The sequence below is a fragment of the Monodelphis domestica genome, chromosome 4 (assembly GCF_027887165.1).
Source record: "Monodelphis domestica isolate mMonDom1 chromosome 4, mMonDom1.pri, whole genome shotgun sequence".
Classification (NCBI taxonomy): domain Eukaryota; kingdom Metazoa; phylum Chordata; class Mammalia; order Didelphimorphia; family Didelphidae; genus Monodelphis; species Monodelphis domestica.
In genome coordinates, this window is record NC_077230.1 from 27,117,734 (window position 1) to 27,134,829 (window position 17,096).

Consider the following 17,096-nt stretch of genomic DNA (forward strand, 5'->3'; position numbering starts at 1 on the left):
CACTTAGGTTTCCAGTATTGCATCCTCTAGAAACTAATCAGTGCTGCTTTTAAAATGAAGGTCCCCAAAGTGAACCTGATGTGCCAGATGTGTTCCAACTAGTGCCAAGTACAATGGAGCAATTATCTCCCCTTGTTTTGGAGAAGTGGAGAAGTGTTTCCGATACTGCCAGCTCTAGACTACACTGAAGTTTTGCTTTGTTTTTGGCATTGATGACTCCCTACAGAACTTGGAGTTACTCAAATTCTCTGAACTCTCCCTGTAATTTTGCCTAGAGAACTTAGGAATTTCTGAGAATATAGATTTTTTTGTAGACCATTTTTTATTTTCCTTCTATGATAGTCAAGGTGATTTTCATATTCTCTTATTCCCTCCCTCTGCTTGGGGGAGCAGAATACATGGAAAGTTTACCAAAAAAAGAAATCATTTTACAAGTCTCTAGTAACTGACTGCTTTGTCCAGACTGATGATTTTACTGGAGTAGGGAATTCCAGGTAGGGAGAATCTAGCTACCAATGCATGTAGGCAGCTATTTTATAGTAAATTGTTTGGAGAGTTGCCTTATGTTAATGATTTCCTAAAGTTCCTACAGCCAGTGGGTATCAACAGTGTTCCCACTGATGAATATTTATCTTCCTGAATGGAAGGAGGGGAGGGATATAGAGAAGAGGAAGGAAATGAACATTAATATTGAACCTATTATGTGCCAGGAAGTAGTGCTAAGTGCTTTACAAGCATTATTCCTCTTTACTCTCACACAGCTAAGTGTCAGAAGCCAAATTGGAACTCAGGCCTTTGTGATTCTAGGTCCAGAGCTCTATCTGGTGTACCACCTAACTGCCTGTTTGGTTAATACATCTCCACTGCCCAACACTGTCTCTCAATATCTGCCTTACAATGTCTTTCCATATTATGGTACATATTCACACATATTGATTTTCTGCTTCTTTACATATGTATTTCCCCATTTGAAAACAGGCCACTGACATCTGTGATCCAAATCCAGTCCTGATGCTGATGTTTTGTGTCTATCTATATGAAAACCTACCATTTTATTTACCTGCAAAGATTATTAAGTTTCCTTGTTCTCTGCATTCCACTGTTGTCAGACAGGTATGTATAGCTCTGGGTAGGAACAGAATCTACCCAAACTTCAGATCCAAAGAACTCCCTGAAGGCTAAAATTGGTGTTGAACATTTGAATGGCATTAGGAATGCTGACATTATATCCATATTTTCTTTAACTATTTCACTGATATCTTCGTAGCAGATCAAGAGAAGGGAGTGTCATATTTCTGATTAATATGGAAATTACCATATAACAACTTCTAGGCACATGTTTTATGAAGTTAATTTCTTAAGTTTAGTCATTACTAAGCTGAATTATGAAATTAATGGTGGTTATATCATAGGGGAGTGAAACTTTCTTTTTTTTTTAAATGTTTTTGACTTTTTATGGGAGAAAAGGCAACAAGTAGCTTAGTTTTGCTCAGGGAAGGACTACCAGACTTAAATTATTTCCTAATTGTTAGTCTAAAGGAAATTATTTTCATGGGGGATGTCAGAATGTTTTCCTAATTCTGTCCCATTGTCTGTTTCTCTCATTTTAAACCCTAACCTTCCATCTTAGTATCAATACTATGTATTAGTTCTAATAAGAGCTAGTAAGCTAATACTACTAATAATCTACTAGAGCTAATAAGCTCTAGTAAGAGCTAGGCAATGAGAGTTAAGTGACTTGCCTAGGATAGTACAGCTGGAAAGTATCTTAAAGCCATATTCAAAAAAAAATTGAGCCTAAGACTTTCCAGTATCCAGGCCTGATTATCCATTGAACCACTTGGCTGCCTCCTATCCCTATATCTCTTAAACAGGATGGGGTGTCCCACACTTCAAAACTGTTTTCTTACCAAATGCCAGTTACACAAAAGAAGATCATAAAGACTACTGAATTAACTCACTTATCCAAGTACATAGAATGAATGATAGGTGTAGCATAAGAGCAAGGAGGGAGGAATTAAGAGAAGAAAGAGGATAAAGGAGAATGGAAATCAGTGATAAGTCAAGGCACCAGCTTAACCTTCTTTTTTTGCTTTTGAGATTCTCTGTCTCTGTCTCTCCTTCTCTCTCTCTCTCTCTCTCTCTCTCTCTCTCTCTCTCTCTCTCTCTCTCTCTCTCTCTCCTTCTCTCTCTCTCTCTCTCTCTCTCTCTCTCTCTCTCTCTCTCTCTCTCTCTCTCTCTCTCTCTCTCTCTCTCTCTCATGCACACACATATCTGGGACCAGGTGAATCTTCTCTCAAAGTAGGAAGAAGAAGCTTTTGCTTGCCCAAGTTCTTTGAGTCACTCTCCCACTAATGAGGAGAGTTTTATATAAATTATCCATTTCAAAACCATTATCATTGATAGCAATTAATTAAGGTCAGAATTGGAGCTAATTAAAGAGCAAGAAAGCCTATATAACTTATTAAAATATGATTAAGATACTGGAATTATAAGCCTAACTAGAGAGAACCATATGATCTTCATGCCTGAAAATTATGGAAAGAGTACAGTTGCTATTTTTGTCCAAGATCAATTTAGGGTGACAGGCTTTCCTTCAGACTTCCTAGCCTAATAGAATAGATTGTAGGCAAGTTAGCCAATCCCACCTCTAGGAGCTTTAGCTATGACAGTTGGTCAACTTTTTAATTATTTGGAGCTAAAGAACTCAGATCATATAAAATTTAGCTTTAGTAAGAAAGTCTGTTTCTGGTAATGAATACCTGTTGGGAGCTAGATGATCCTGGCCTTGCTTTATGCTTTCTCACTGGTATTAATATAAATACATCATTTATTCATTCTGCAGGAATTATTTTCATGCCTGTTTTAGACAAATAATTTTTCTATAGAGTGTGGTGTAGACAAGAAATGTCAAATTCAAGTAGGAGGGGATCCCTGCTGGCGGTATATTGATTTAAAAAACAACCAATTAACACTATCTATGTTATATTAAATGGGTTACTCAGATTTTTGAACAGCAGGCTCTGGTTTTTATACTTCTGGTGTAGACAACTAAAAACATCCTTTTTTTCTCAAATCTAAATTGCAATTCAAGGCAGTTTATGATGTGTGTAATGCACACACAAAAAGTGCTAGACATTCAGTAGCTTAGTAGAGGAGGTAGGATTTAAATTGGGACTCAAAGAAAAGAATGTTAAAAGCTAACGATGATATCAAGTCATTCCTTGTAAAATGAAAAAAATATTAACCAAGTTACAGAAGTGGGAAAACTCAAAACATTTTCAGGAATTCCACTCAGTTCCTCTGTATTATCCTGAGCCCTGGACTATTCTTTCTCTATACTAAAGCATCATCAAGTCTTGTATATTTAATTACTATTTCTATGCTGGTGATTCTCAAATATATATTCTCTTGTAGCAATCTTTCTGCTGATCTCCAATCTTGCATCTCCAACTGCCTTTCTGACATTTTGAAGTAGTGTCAGTAGACATCTTTACTCAATTTATCTAAAGAACTTCTTAAATTCTCCCTCTCTGCTACTCTCTCTTTTACTGTAGATCGTACCACTACCTTCTCAGGCTGCCAGGCTCTAGGAGTCTTTCTGGATGATTTCCCCCTTCTCCAATTTATTGCTAAGGCCTATTGATTTCACTTTTGTAACTCCTCTCAAATAGGTTTCCTTCTCTCTTCTGACACTGCTACCACTCTAGTTCAGGCACTCAATACCTCATGCCTTGATTATTGCAACAGTCTGCTAGTGCATCTGGCTGATTCTATTTTCATTCCTCTCCAATTTATCCTCCATTCTTCTTTACACATTTTCTCCTCTATTAGACTCCTTGGAGGCAGTTGATATTTCTTATTTCTCTTTTTGTACTCCTAGCATTTAGCATGATGCTTGACTCAACAGGCACTTCATTTTTGATTGGTTGATTGATAGAAAAGGACCAAGGAAAGTCCAGCTTCCTTATCAAGTACTCCAGCAAAGATTTTAAAAGAAATTCAATTAAGGGACAGTTAGGCAGCACAACGGATAGAGCTCCAAACATTAACTAGGGAGGACCTGGGTTCAAATATGGCATCAGACACTTTCCAGCCGTTTGATTCTTAGAAAGTCACTCAGTCCCAACTGTCTAGACTTTATCAATTTTTTGCCTTAGAATTAATGTTCTAAGGTAGAAGATGATTTTATTTTTTAAAAAACACTAGTTTAAACAGTAATTCCTAGAACTCTCTCTAATCCAAAATAACAACCTTCAGGTACTCTAAGTGGGGAAACATCAAAGGTACTTAAGCCATCCTAATCTATTAAAGGAATTAATGATTACTTTTACCACCTTATTTTTATTTGTAAAAAGGGAATGGTGGAGACAAAGATAGGACATGAATGAGAAGACAGAATATAGATAAATTATATAATTAAATTACAACCATGAACATGAATGGGATGAACTCAAGAATCTGTGCTTGACAAGTAAATGGACTTGAAACATGAAGTTTCACATAAAAGATCAAATTGAAGGGCTAGCGTAGAATTTTTTATAGCCTAATATGTGAATGAATTAAAATGAAACCATTATAAATATAGTCATGATAAAAAGAAATGAGGGAAACTATATTTTGCTTAAAAAACATAGATTAAAGAATTAATACATGCATTGAAATATGATAGAATGTAAATACTTAAAGAAAAATTAAATGAATTTTACAGAGATATAATAAGACTATAAAAGTAAAACCTTGATGCACCTCTTTCAGACAGGCAGATCTAACAAAAAGATAAACAAGAAAGTAGTTAAGGACCTGAATAAAATTTAGAAAAGAAGATGAAAAATATCTGGCAATTACTGAAAGAGAATAGAAATTAATATTATAACATATTCTCAACAATGTGTGAAAATATACATTAAGGTATAAAAACATTTCCAAATATGAAGAAAATCAGAAACACTAAACATGATCTCAATGCAATAAAGTGTCTTAAAAGACCAAAAAATCAAGGACTAAATAATTTATTGCTTAAGAATTAGATGAGTCACAGAAGAGCTCATACAAACAATAGTCAATTTTTCCAAAAAAAACTTCAATACTGAGGCAAAATACCAATATATTCTATTTGCAGCCAATGTAAGGAGAAAATGCGTATTTAAAATAATTTAATAATAATAAAGAAAAAGACATCAGTGAATTGTGTGTAAAACAAAAAAAAAAACCTAGAACAAATCAAAACATCAAATTAACAACAAAATCAAAGAAGAGATAAACAAAATAGAAGTTAAAAGTGAGGCAAATACATTGATAATAAAAACTAAGAGAGTGCTTTAGAAAAATGAAAATTTTATATAAATTTTATTTGAAAATTTTATTAAAATTATAGATTTTTAAAAATAGAGGAAAAGAAAATTGTTATAACAACAATTAAAAATAATTATAAAAAATCAAAATAGTCGAAAAGGAAATAAAAGAATCACAAGTTACTCAATTTTATGTCAGAGAAAGTTTTCATTTACATGGAAAGGATGAATACTTAAAAATATGAAGCACTCTTATTAAAAGAAGAAAAAGATTATTTTAATAACCACCTACCAGAAAAAAAATTTGAACAATGAATTAATACCCAAGGGGAGAGGAAGAATTCTAGGACCACATGGACTTACAAGTAAATTCTATCAAATATTCAAAGAGTAATTATTTCCCATAACATAACTGTTTACCAAAATAGAAAAAGACTTGTCCAAACTCTTTCTTTGACAGCAATTTGGTCTTGATATTTACTACAAGTAAATATCGTACTGCAAGTAGGAAAAGAAAACTCCAGAAAAATATCCCTAGTGAACTTTATTACATAAATTTAAAATTGAGTAGTAGCATATAGGCTACAGTCATATTTAAAGGATTATACACAATTGCATGATTAGACATACCTAAAATGCAATTCTGGATTAATATAATAAAAACTATAACATAAACAACCATGTAAATGATTAAAAAAAACACATGATTATATCAATAACTGCTGAAAAGGCTTTTGACAGTATCCAAAATCCATTTTTCTTAATAGAGTATGGAGATAATTGGAATTTTTATTCATATAGTAACACCTCTTTAAAACTCAAAGCAAAATTTATATAAAGAGAGGTTAGGGGACTATTCAAAAAAGTTAGATATGAAGCAAGGATACCCATTATCAATTCTACTATTTAACAGTGCTAAAAATACTAACAATAAAAAAGGAGGAAATAAATGTAGTCAAAGAGGAAACAAAACTAGTCCTTTTTGCAGATGATGTGACTCTATTTGGAAAATCTCAGCGTCAACTAAAATCAGTTGAACCAATTAACTTTATCAGCACAATGATAGCACATAAAATATATTCAAATAAATAAAAAATTTCCATATTTAACCAATTTAACCAATTAACCCTTTGGGATAAGACTGACACATTACATTCAACACAAATATGGAATACATAAAGTATCCCATAGTTTATGTACTAAGTCTAATACCACACAAGAACTATGTGAATCCTCCTACAAAACCCTGTTTACATAAGTAAGATCAGAAATAAGGATTGTAACGCTATTTGTGAGATTTGTATTTGTATTATGGGAATTCTTATTCATTCTTTTATTAAAAATAAGTTTCTGGTGTGAAATTTTAGCCACTTGGTTATGGATTTCCAGGTATGCAGTAGGTGCTAACTTTTTACAGAATGCAATGGTAAATCACTGAAGCCTCACTTTTTCATCATGTCATCAGTCCTTTTAAACTCCATAATAATAATAATATTTTTGCAATTTGTAGTGGCACTGAACTCAACATGAATTACTATCATAAATTTCTTCATTTCTATAAGTTAACATGAAGGACTCAGTCTTCATGGACATATCTTTCCTAGATATATCTTTTTGAAATTTTCTGGAGAATATCATCCATGTGAGGCATTTTGAATCCTCTATTATGCTGCAAAGAGATCCATGATAATGCAAACTTTTTCTCAGTAGCACCAACAACAAAGAAAGTGGATAGTGCTGTTGGTACCTCAGGCATTGGGAATGACCAAGGATCAAGGAAAAAAATGATGAATTCTATATTAAGTGGGTATGGTAGAGAACCAAGTTATAACTAATCTCATATTTATTGATTTGCAAGTAAGAAAGAGCAAGATGTGAACTCATTGTCTCTCTGATAAAATGAATTGGGAAAAGGAAAAACATAGAAAGATTTTGCAATGCAGAGTCAAGTGGAGTTTTCTTTGAATTGGAAAAGATATTTAAGAATATGGGAAAAGAGTTTATGTGAAAAGCAACCACATATATATGAATCAAGGCTAAACATGTTATTCAAGACCTTGGATGTGACATGCTGACTAATGGGACTTTTCATTATAGTTTATTAAGGAGAGAAGTTTTCCATCATTTTCCTATATAAACTGGAGATGAACTCCAACCTACATTTTAAGTACCTCCTATTGACATTCTAAAAAGGCAAAAGTAGATTCATACAACAATAAATACAATATCTTGAAACTTTATAGCTTATTAAAATGATGTTTGAAATAAATTGCTATTTTATTACACAGCAGTAAAATTTCATAATATGTTGGAGAGCAACAGACAAAAGTTAATTCATTTCCTTTACCCCTTTAAAAATGATTTCTTTTACTTTATTACCTTGGTGGGTCCTCCATGAGTTCACAGAGGTAAATACTCCCTCTTCCAGGACAGATCGCAAGATATTCATCCTTTCTCATACTGTGTATTTCTCCAAAGAAAATTGACCATACACTGGAGCCTTTCTTCAAGTATTGCTTTTTTAAAAAATATATTGTAGGTGCCAGTATAATCAGATTGTCCATGGGATCTTATCTCTCATTTGCTTTCCAGTCCCTTGCAAAGTGATTTCTTACGCCATTACTCAATGGACACTATTCTCTCCAAGGTTATCTCTTGATTGCTAAAATTATTATCCTTTTCTCAGTCCTCATTCTGTTTTTCTATAGATTTTTAAAAACCCTTTAAAACCCTTACCTCCATCTTATAGTCAAGTATTTTTTCTAAGGTTGAAAAGTGATAATGTTAGGTAATTGGGGTTAAGTGACTTGCTCAGGGTCACACAGCTAAGAAGTGTCTGAGACTATATTTTAATCTAGGACCTCCCATCTCTAAGAGGTCTTTAGCCACTGAGCTACCTAGTTGTTTTTCTATAGTTTTTGACACATCAATCACTCTCTCCTAAATTTTCTCACTTCCTTTGGATTTTTCTTAGCTATCATTCTTTTTCAGTCTTCTTCATCAGTGTGATATCTTGGAACTTCTCTATACTGCATTGGTTACTAAGAGCTCTTATGTTTTCATTTTTCTTTTCATTGCTCAAAAATCAGTCTTGCCTTGATCACTACAACAATATTAACCCAATCATGCTATCAGCATTTCATACTCAACATGTTCAAAAGTTATGGCAATATAATAGAATTTAGCTAGTGTATATATATTGATACATATACACATACACACATATTAATGCTTTTTAAGTGCTAGGCATAATGTTATATACTTTATAAATCTTATTTTCTCACAGTGACCTTGGGAAGCAGTAAATATTATTATTCTTATTTTATAGTTGAGGAAACTGAGATAAAAAGAGGTTAAGTGACTTGTCCCAGTTCACACATCTAGCAAGACTGATTTGAATGCAAGTCTTCCTGACTCCAGCCCCAGCCTTTAATCCATTTTGCCATCTAATTAGCCCCCAAAACATCTATCCTTCAATTTCAAGTTCTGTTTATGGCTCCAAAATCTTTTGAATTGCACAGACTAATTCCATGTAATTCCTTCTACCTTTAGAATGTCTCTTTTCCTTTAGTCCTTTCATTTACCTTTCCTATATACCAAGACTTGTTAAATATTACTCCCTTTTGTATTTTTCTTCAGGTCTATTTCTTAATTCTCCTTTTTTTTTGAATTAATTTATTTAGTCAATTAGGAACATTATTCCTTGGTTACAAAGTTAAATTATTTCCCTCCCTATCCTCTCCCACCCTTCGCACAGGCAATGTGCAATTTCATTGGGTATTATATGTGTCCTTGATCAGAACCTATTTACATGTTGTTGGTATTTGCATTAGAATGTTAATTTAGAATCTACATCCCCAGACATATCCCTTGGACCAATGTGTTTAAGTAGTTGTTTTTCTTTTGTGTTCCTACTCCCACAGTTTTTCCTCTGAATGTGGATAGTGTTTTTTCTCATAGATTCCTCCAAGTTGCTCAGGATCACTGCATTGCCACTAATGGAGAAGTCCATTGCGTTCGATTGTACCACAGTGTATCAGTCTCTATGTACAATCTTCTCCTGGTTCCACTCCTTTCACTCTGCATCAATTCCTGGAGGTCTTTCCAGTTCACATGGAATTCCTACAGTTCATTATTTCTTTGAGCACAATATCTTACATTCTTTTAGAGAACAAATATTAAGTATTGGTTCCAAGATTTGAGCATTTGGGGTTAAGTGACTTGTCCAGGGTCACACAGCTAGGAAGTTTCTGAAATCAAATTTGAACTCAGGACCTCCCTTCTCTAAGCCTGGCTCTCAATTCAGTGTATTACCTAGCTGCCCCTGTGCTAAGTGCTTTTTTTCCCCCCAAATAGTATTTCATTTGACCCTTACAGTAATCATAGGAGATAGGTGCTGATCTTTATTTTATTTTTAAGGAAACTGAGGCATCCTGAAATTAAGTAACTTGCCCAGGGTCATGCAACCAGTAGTCTGAAATAAGATTCCAACTCATGTTTTTTTTTTTTTTCCTGACTGTAACCCAATACACTATTTCCTGTGCTACTCAGCTGCCTATCTTAGAAGAAATACAAAACCTTTGAATGTTCTTGAGAAATGAATGATATTTACAAACTTATCTTTAGGAAACCTCATTTGGGCAGCTTTTTTGAGCAGATGAAATCACATTAGGAGAGAAATAATTTCTAAGTTTTAGACTGTTTTTATTCTTTAGTTGTTTCAGTTATATTCACATTTGTCCTCTTTTTGTGCCTTTCTCCTCTTTTTTTTTAAAGGGGGTATTTCTTGGCAAAGACACTGGAGTAGTTTGACATTTCCTTCTCCAGCTCATTTTAAATGAGGAAACTAAGGCAAACAGGATCAGGTTAAATGAGGGAAGGAGACTAGATTATTTCTAAAGTTATTTTCTAATCCACTTCCCACTATCTTACTGTTTTAGGACATTGATCTGCCTGCATATTTTAGTATATGTTAATAATTTCAAGCCTTATCTTCTTTTATAGCTTCTTCTGAAAAACCCAAGCCAGAAAAGTTTAGAATATAATGCTAAAATTATAGGATGGGATGCAGCAGATTTTTCATTGCCTCCTGAATATAAGAGTGTTATAAACATTGCTCCAAGGTAAGGAAATTTCTCTCTGGCTTTGATAAAATGAACAACTCTACTGTTTTAATATAGGGCTTACATGTGTTTGTAATTCAATTTTTGAGACACATAATAAAAGTTTTATTTATATATCAATGAATTATTCTTTTTTAGACATCAGTCTTTTTTAAAACACTGGCGAAATATCTTTCTTTTTTAATTTAATTTTCACATTTATTTATTTGTAATTATTGATGTTAGGAAAGAAAAACTAATTTATTAAGCACCTTTTATATTCCAAACACTGTGCTAAGTACTTTACAAATATTATTTGATTTTATTCTCACAATATCATTTGGAAGTTGAGGCCAATAAAGTTTACATGACTTGACTACAGTCATATTGCTGTATGAGTCTCTTTTGGAACTCAGGTCCTCCTTATAGAAGATTCTTCATATTCCATATCTCTGATTCTAGCCTTATTTGGATTTTGTGATAAAACACCAGGAAACATAGTGTCTTAAGGGATCAGAAAATAAAAATAGGCATTTTTAAACTATGAAAGTTTTAATAAATGCTATTTTGTTATAGTCCCACTGAGGGCAAAATAAATTTCTCATTTAATCAGAAAGTTGGCAGCAGTAATGAAATGTCAAGACAAGCATAATTTACCAATTTACTAATATGAATGAATATTGACTAAACAAAAAATTCATTTAGTCAGTCAAATTTTTAAATACATATTAATTAAAATATTTTCTTTATTAGAGTGGGAAAATGTTATAATGATGAATTTTCAAGTTTGACAATATATCTATATCTCTCTATTAACATAGATTATATTCTCTAGCATTTAGAATTTTTTAACTTGAGAAGTAATTGTTTAAAAGGTAGCATTAATCTCTCTGCCTATATTGTCTCCCCTCTCCAGTCTATTCTTGGCATAATGTCAAAATGATCTTCCTATAATATAGATATAGTCATACCAGTCTTCTGCTAAAGAATCTTCAGTGATTCAAGTATTCCATGACTCAACTGTACAACATCAGAAATGAATAATGTGTTAATAATGTAGGTCTTGGGCTCAGGGACACTTTACAATCATCACAAGAACATTGTAATTTCCCAAAGGCAATTCAATACATTCTCTTTTCCCCTATCAATTCTAGTGCCAAGTTAATGTAAATTTTCTATTATTCTTTATATCTCCATCTCTGTCTCTGATTCTGATTCTGGCTCTGTCTGTCTGTCTGCATTATGCCTCGTCTCTCATCTTTTTTATAAGTTTTCAAAGGAAAATTTTGAATTCCTAAGAAATAATCTTATTTGCAAAATAGCTTGTTTGGAATAATTAGCACCTTGATGCCAGGAACTGTCTTTTATCTCTTTTAGTATTTCCAATCCTGAGCACAGAGCATGGCACATAATAGACAGTTGTTATTTATTGAATGAATTAATTAATAAGTACTAAATGATCTGAGTTATTTTTGTAATGTCTGTTCTGACCATTTCATTCTCAGAAACCTTCTTGGGGCTTCCTACTTCCTACTAAATGACATATAATTACCTAATTCAGATTTTTAAAGTTCTGTATGACCTTCCTATAGACTTGGTACTGTTCTTGCTTCATTTTTACCCTCTCCCATTATTAGTCTTTATATTCTAGTTCTTTTATTCCTCCAAATTAATTTTTAATAAATTTATTGAGTTATGTAAGGTATCACTTTGATAAGTTTGGCATAGCAATAAAACTAATTAACCTTAATAATATTGTCATTTTAATTATATTGGCACAGTCTGGTCATGAGTAGCAAATTTTCCTTTATCTATTTGGTTATTATTTATTTTTTAAAGAGACCACTTTCCTATTCTATCTTTCTGCAGCATTTGACAATGTTTACAGTTCCTTCTGGATACATATTCTGGGGGTTCATGATTGTTTTCTACCTAGGTTCTCTGAAATATTTTAATTGGTTTAAATAGCTTATTTTGGATCCTCTTCAATATCATGCTTATAAACTCCTGCTATATATCATTCAAAGTCATATTCTGACTTCCTTTCCCTTTTCTCTCTATGATATCTAAAAGTGATCTCATTATCTCCTGTGGGTTCAATTATCACCTCTACATTAATGATTCACACATCTATTTCATTTATTCAGTCCTAGTGCCTCCTTGAGCTATATACTGGAATCCCCTTTGGACATTTCATTTTAAATGTCCTATACCTACTTTATATTCAACATATCCTAAAAAAAATCTCAATATTTTAGTCCCTCCCAAACCTCCCTTCCTTAGAACTTCTCATTTCCTGTTGAAGACACCAGGTTCATAACAGAGATATCATCTTTAACTAACTCTGTGTCTCTGTGTGTCTCTCTCACAGTGCATTTACTATCACATCTTTACACTGTACCACCAACCAACCAAACCATTTGGGGATCTATTAATGTTCAATGTCAAAAAATAACATATTCATTGCTTGATTTTTTAGCCCTATTTTTTTTCTTCTTTTTTAATCTTGTGAACTAGGGATTGTGTTTATATCAACATGGAATTTACTAGTCGCTTTTTACATCCTGCTGAAGCTGTACTGATGTTAATTTCTAAAACTAAGAGTGGCAGGAGGGGTACTACAATGACTTTTGCTCTTAAGGCTGAAGTCATTGATTTCAAAGCCATGGTAAGTGACTTTTGTAACTATTACTTTGATTGTGATATCTCATTTATGATTATATTAGTTTCTTTACTATAGTTTATATCCTGGAAAATATGTATTTGTTCTCTTATTTCTATACTAGATATTTACATATAAATTATATGAAATATTCCTTCTGTCACAATCTCTTACCCTTGTTCCTCTGCCTATTCTTCCATATTGCTTCTCCTACCCCATAGGAATTAATCTCCAAATATATAATGCAAGCCAACGAAAAAAAGATACTTTGCATACAAATTTATTTTACTTTCAATTACAGGTAACACAAAACTTTAACATTCTTCTAAAAATATTAAGTTCCACATTCTTTCCCTCCTCTTTGAGAAAGCAAACAATTGGATATAGATTAATATGTGCATTTCTGCAAAACACTTCCATATTAGGCATGTTGTAAAAGAAAATGCATACCACCACCACCACCACCAACAACAAAAAACCCAAACAGGAAAATGTTGCTTCAATTTGCATTTAGACACTGTCAGTTCTTTATCCAGAGCTGGATAGAATTTTTCATCATAATTCCTTTGGAACTATATTGGATCATTGTATTGCTGAGAATGTATGTCATTCACAGGTGATCATCAGACAATATTGCTGTTATTATATATAGTGTTCTCTTGGTTTTGAAAACTTCACTTTGCATCAGTTTATGTAGGACTCTCCAGACTTTTCTTTTTATTTCAAAATCATTACCTTCTATTTTAGAATGTATAATAAGCATTGACTCTAAGGCAGAACAGTTTGGGCTACGCAATTAAGGTTATCTGATTTGCCAAGGTCCCATTGCTAGGAAGTATCTTTGGTCAGTTTTTAACCCAGTTCCTCTTCACTCTTGGCTTGGCATCTAAACTTTTCTAAAATTATTCTGCTTGTCATTTCTTATAGCACAATAGTATTTAATCACACAACAACTTGTTCAGTCATTCCCCAATAACTCCCCTCAATTTCAAATTCTTTGCCACCACAAATGAACTTCTATATATAATTTTTTGTACATTTAGGTCCTTTCTCTAATTCTTTGATCGATTTTGTGTACAGACCTAGTCCTGGTATTGTTCTCAAAAATAGTTGGATTAGTTCATAACTACCAACAGTGCATTTAGTGTCCCATTTTTCCACACACCCTCTAAAATTTGTCATTTTCTTATTGCCATATTACATATCTGATAGGTTGTAAAATAAGGTGGTAGTTCAAAATTTGGTTGTGTTTCTATAATCCGTTATTATTTAGAGAATTTTAATGACTAGAGATAGTTTTCTTCTTTTGAAAACTCTTTATATGTTTTGACCATTTATCAATTGAGGAATGACTTATTTCTTATTGTTTTGACTCAATTCTCATATATTTGTTAAATATGGCCTTCATTGGAGAAACTTTCAGTAATTATCCGTTCCTGCCCTGCCCCCATTTTTTCCTTTTTTGCTTTCCTGGTTGCATTGGCTTTATTTGTACTAAATCTTTGTAATTTGATATAATCAAGATGAACCATTTTATATCTTATAATCCTCTCTATCTCTTATTTTGTCATAAATTCTTCTCTACTCTCTAAATATGACAAGTAAAATATTCCATGCTTTCTTATTTCACTGAGGATATTATCTTTTATGCTTAAATTGTATAAATTTATGCTTAAATATGCTTAAAAATATCAATTTTGGTATGCTGTGTGATGTTGGTCTATACCTAGTTTGTGACAATATGCTTTTCAGTTTTCCCATTAGTTTTTGACAGATAGTGAGTTCTTGTCCCAAAGTCTTGGGTCTTTGTGTTTGTCAAATATGGAATTATTACAATTATTATGATTATTTACTACTGTATGTTACTGTATACATATTCTATCCATTGATAACACCAGTCATTTTCTTAACCAGTACCAGATTATTTTGATCATTGTTGCTTTGTAATACAGCTTAAAATATTTTGATGATTTGAAATATTCTTCTTGTCTTTTCCCCTAAAAAGTTTATATTAGTATTAGAATTAATTATGCTTTCTTTTTTTTTTTTGGAGGAATTCACTTTTGAATCCATCTGGTACTGAGGATTTTTTCTTAGGTCACTCATTTATGGTTTGACTAATTTATTTTTATAAGATAGGGTTATTTACGTATTCTATTTCTTCTTCTATCAACCATAGCAATTTATGTTTTTATAAATATTCATCCACTTCACCTTTATTATTAGATTTATTTGCATAAAATTGAGTCAAATAACTTAATAATTCCTCTAATTTCCTTTTCATTGATGGTGAATTCATTCTTTTAATTTTTGATAGTGATACTATGGTTTTCTTCTTTCTTTTTTAAAAATCAAATTAACCAATATCTTTTCTGTTTTATTGTTTACCCCCCCAAAAAAAAACTAGCTCCTACTTTTATTTATTAGTTAAACGATTTCTCCTTAGTACTACCTTGTCTTCATCTCACAGATTTGGGTATTTGTCTCGTAATTCTCTTGAATGAAATTATTGTATCTCTGATTTGTTCTTTGTCTAATTTATTCATCAGGATGAGATTATTTGGTTTCCAATTAATTTTAATATATGTGTCCATAGCCTTTTATGGAATATATTTTTTTGAATTATGATCTAAAAATGATGAATTTAACATTTCTGCTTTTCTACATTTGTTGTGAAAATTTTAGACTCCTAAACACTAATTTTTAAGTTTAATATTTTAAAATATTAAGTTTAATTAAGTTGATTCCATAGGCACTGTCCCTTTTGTCATTGAAAAGGAACTATGATTGGTTCCTGAGGTGTGACATGGGATGAGAGAGAGCTGATATGTGTAGAAAACTGTATATAAGTGGGACCCAGGGACTGCTCAGCCTCTTTACAATTGGTGACTTGTTTGAATTAGTGACACTCTGTCTCAACACACTCTCTCTTCAGTTGGTGACACTCTTGCTGAAGTATCACACTATCTCAGACTTCTGTCTGAAGATTGGGACCTGAGGGAGCCTTTGTTGTTGGTGAGCTGAATTTCATCAGTTCAGTATTCAGGGCAACCCCTTATCTTTTTCATACATTTCCTTCTCATTAATATCTCTACTTTGATTAAACTAGATTGATAAAGCTACTAACAGCCTCATAGTTTAATTTTAATTATTACAATTGGTGGCCACTCTTTTTTAACTCTTACAATTAAAATGTTATCCTATACAAGTTATAGGACCAGCAAAATGGCAGTTTAGGCACTTTCTCCATAACCCTACATCTCTCTAAATGGCACAAAATGGGAATTAACTAATGAAAATTGAATAATTACAGCTAAGTCAGTGGAGTAGTGACAGAACCCTTACAAAATAAAATTCTGATACATTAGCAGGCATAAACTGATCTTTAAACTCCATGTTTGTGTGTGTGTGTGTGTGTGTGTGTGTGTGTGTGTGTGGTGGAGTGCATATTGGGATTTGGGGGATTAGATTATAAAAGTAATAGAATGCTATAATATTGTGGAAGAGAAATGAAGAGAGGATTTGCAGGACAATCCAGGCATGCAGACCAAGGTGAAGGACCTGATCTGCAAAATCAAGGTGAATATTCAAAAAAGAATGTTCCCAGAAGGAGGCAGTTGAAGCTGACCAGGGTGGAGAGGAACTGATTCTGTCTTTTTCTCTGGGGGTGACTGACCAAAAAAGAAGGCTGGCTCTCTGGGGTTTTTCTGACCAAGGGAGGCAAGCCTGGCTGTAGGGGGAAGAAGCTGAACTAATCCTATTAGCTTATGTCCCAGGCTGAAGGACCCTTGAAGGGGGGGGGGGGCTTCTGAAATTAAGCTGAGAGACTTTGGTGGTTTTGTGAATTGAAAGAAGAAAAGAAGACTTAACAGTTATCCTTCATCTTTCTGGCTGTCTTGGAGTCACGGTTGTGACTGGACTTATTTCCCAAATTCCTCCTATCCCTCATTATAGATTAGGGAAACCCTCATCCCTCTTACCTCAGTTTCCCATCCTGTTGTTTCCCAATAAACCCCTTACCTGAGAAAGAAAAAAGTA

At 32.9% G+C, this 17,096-nt stretch overlaps 1 protein-coding gene across 4 annotated transcripts in view; it reads left to right on the forward strand.

Annotated features, from left to right (window-relative positions):
- CFAP47 (cilia and flagella associated protein 47) overlaps positions 1-17,096 on the forward strand; it is an 886,918-nt gene that overhangs the window by 299,753 nt on the left and 570,069 nt on the right. For all 4 annotated transcript variants that reach the window (XM_016433371.2, XM_056826271.1, XM_007493353.3 and 1 more), the window contains 3 exons: positions 979-1,113; positions 10,299-10,417; positions 12,914-13,064. In XM_016433371.2, coding sequence (XP_016288857.2) covers positions 979-1,113; positions 10,299-10,417; positions 12,914-13,064 — 405 coding nt within the window. The remainder of the gene's footprint in view (positions 1-978; positions 1,114-10,298; positions 10,418-12,913; positions 13,065-17,096) is intronic.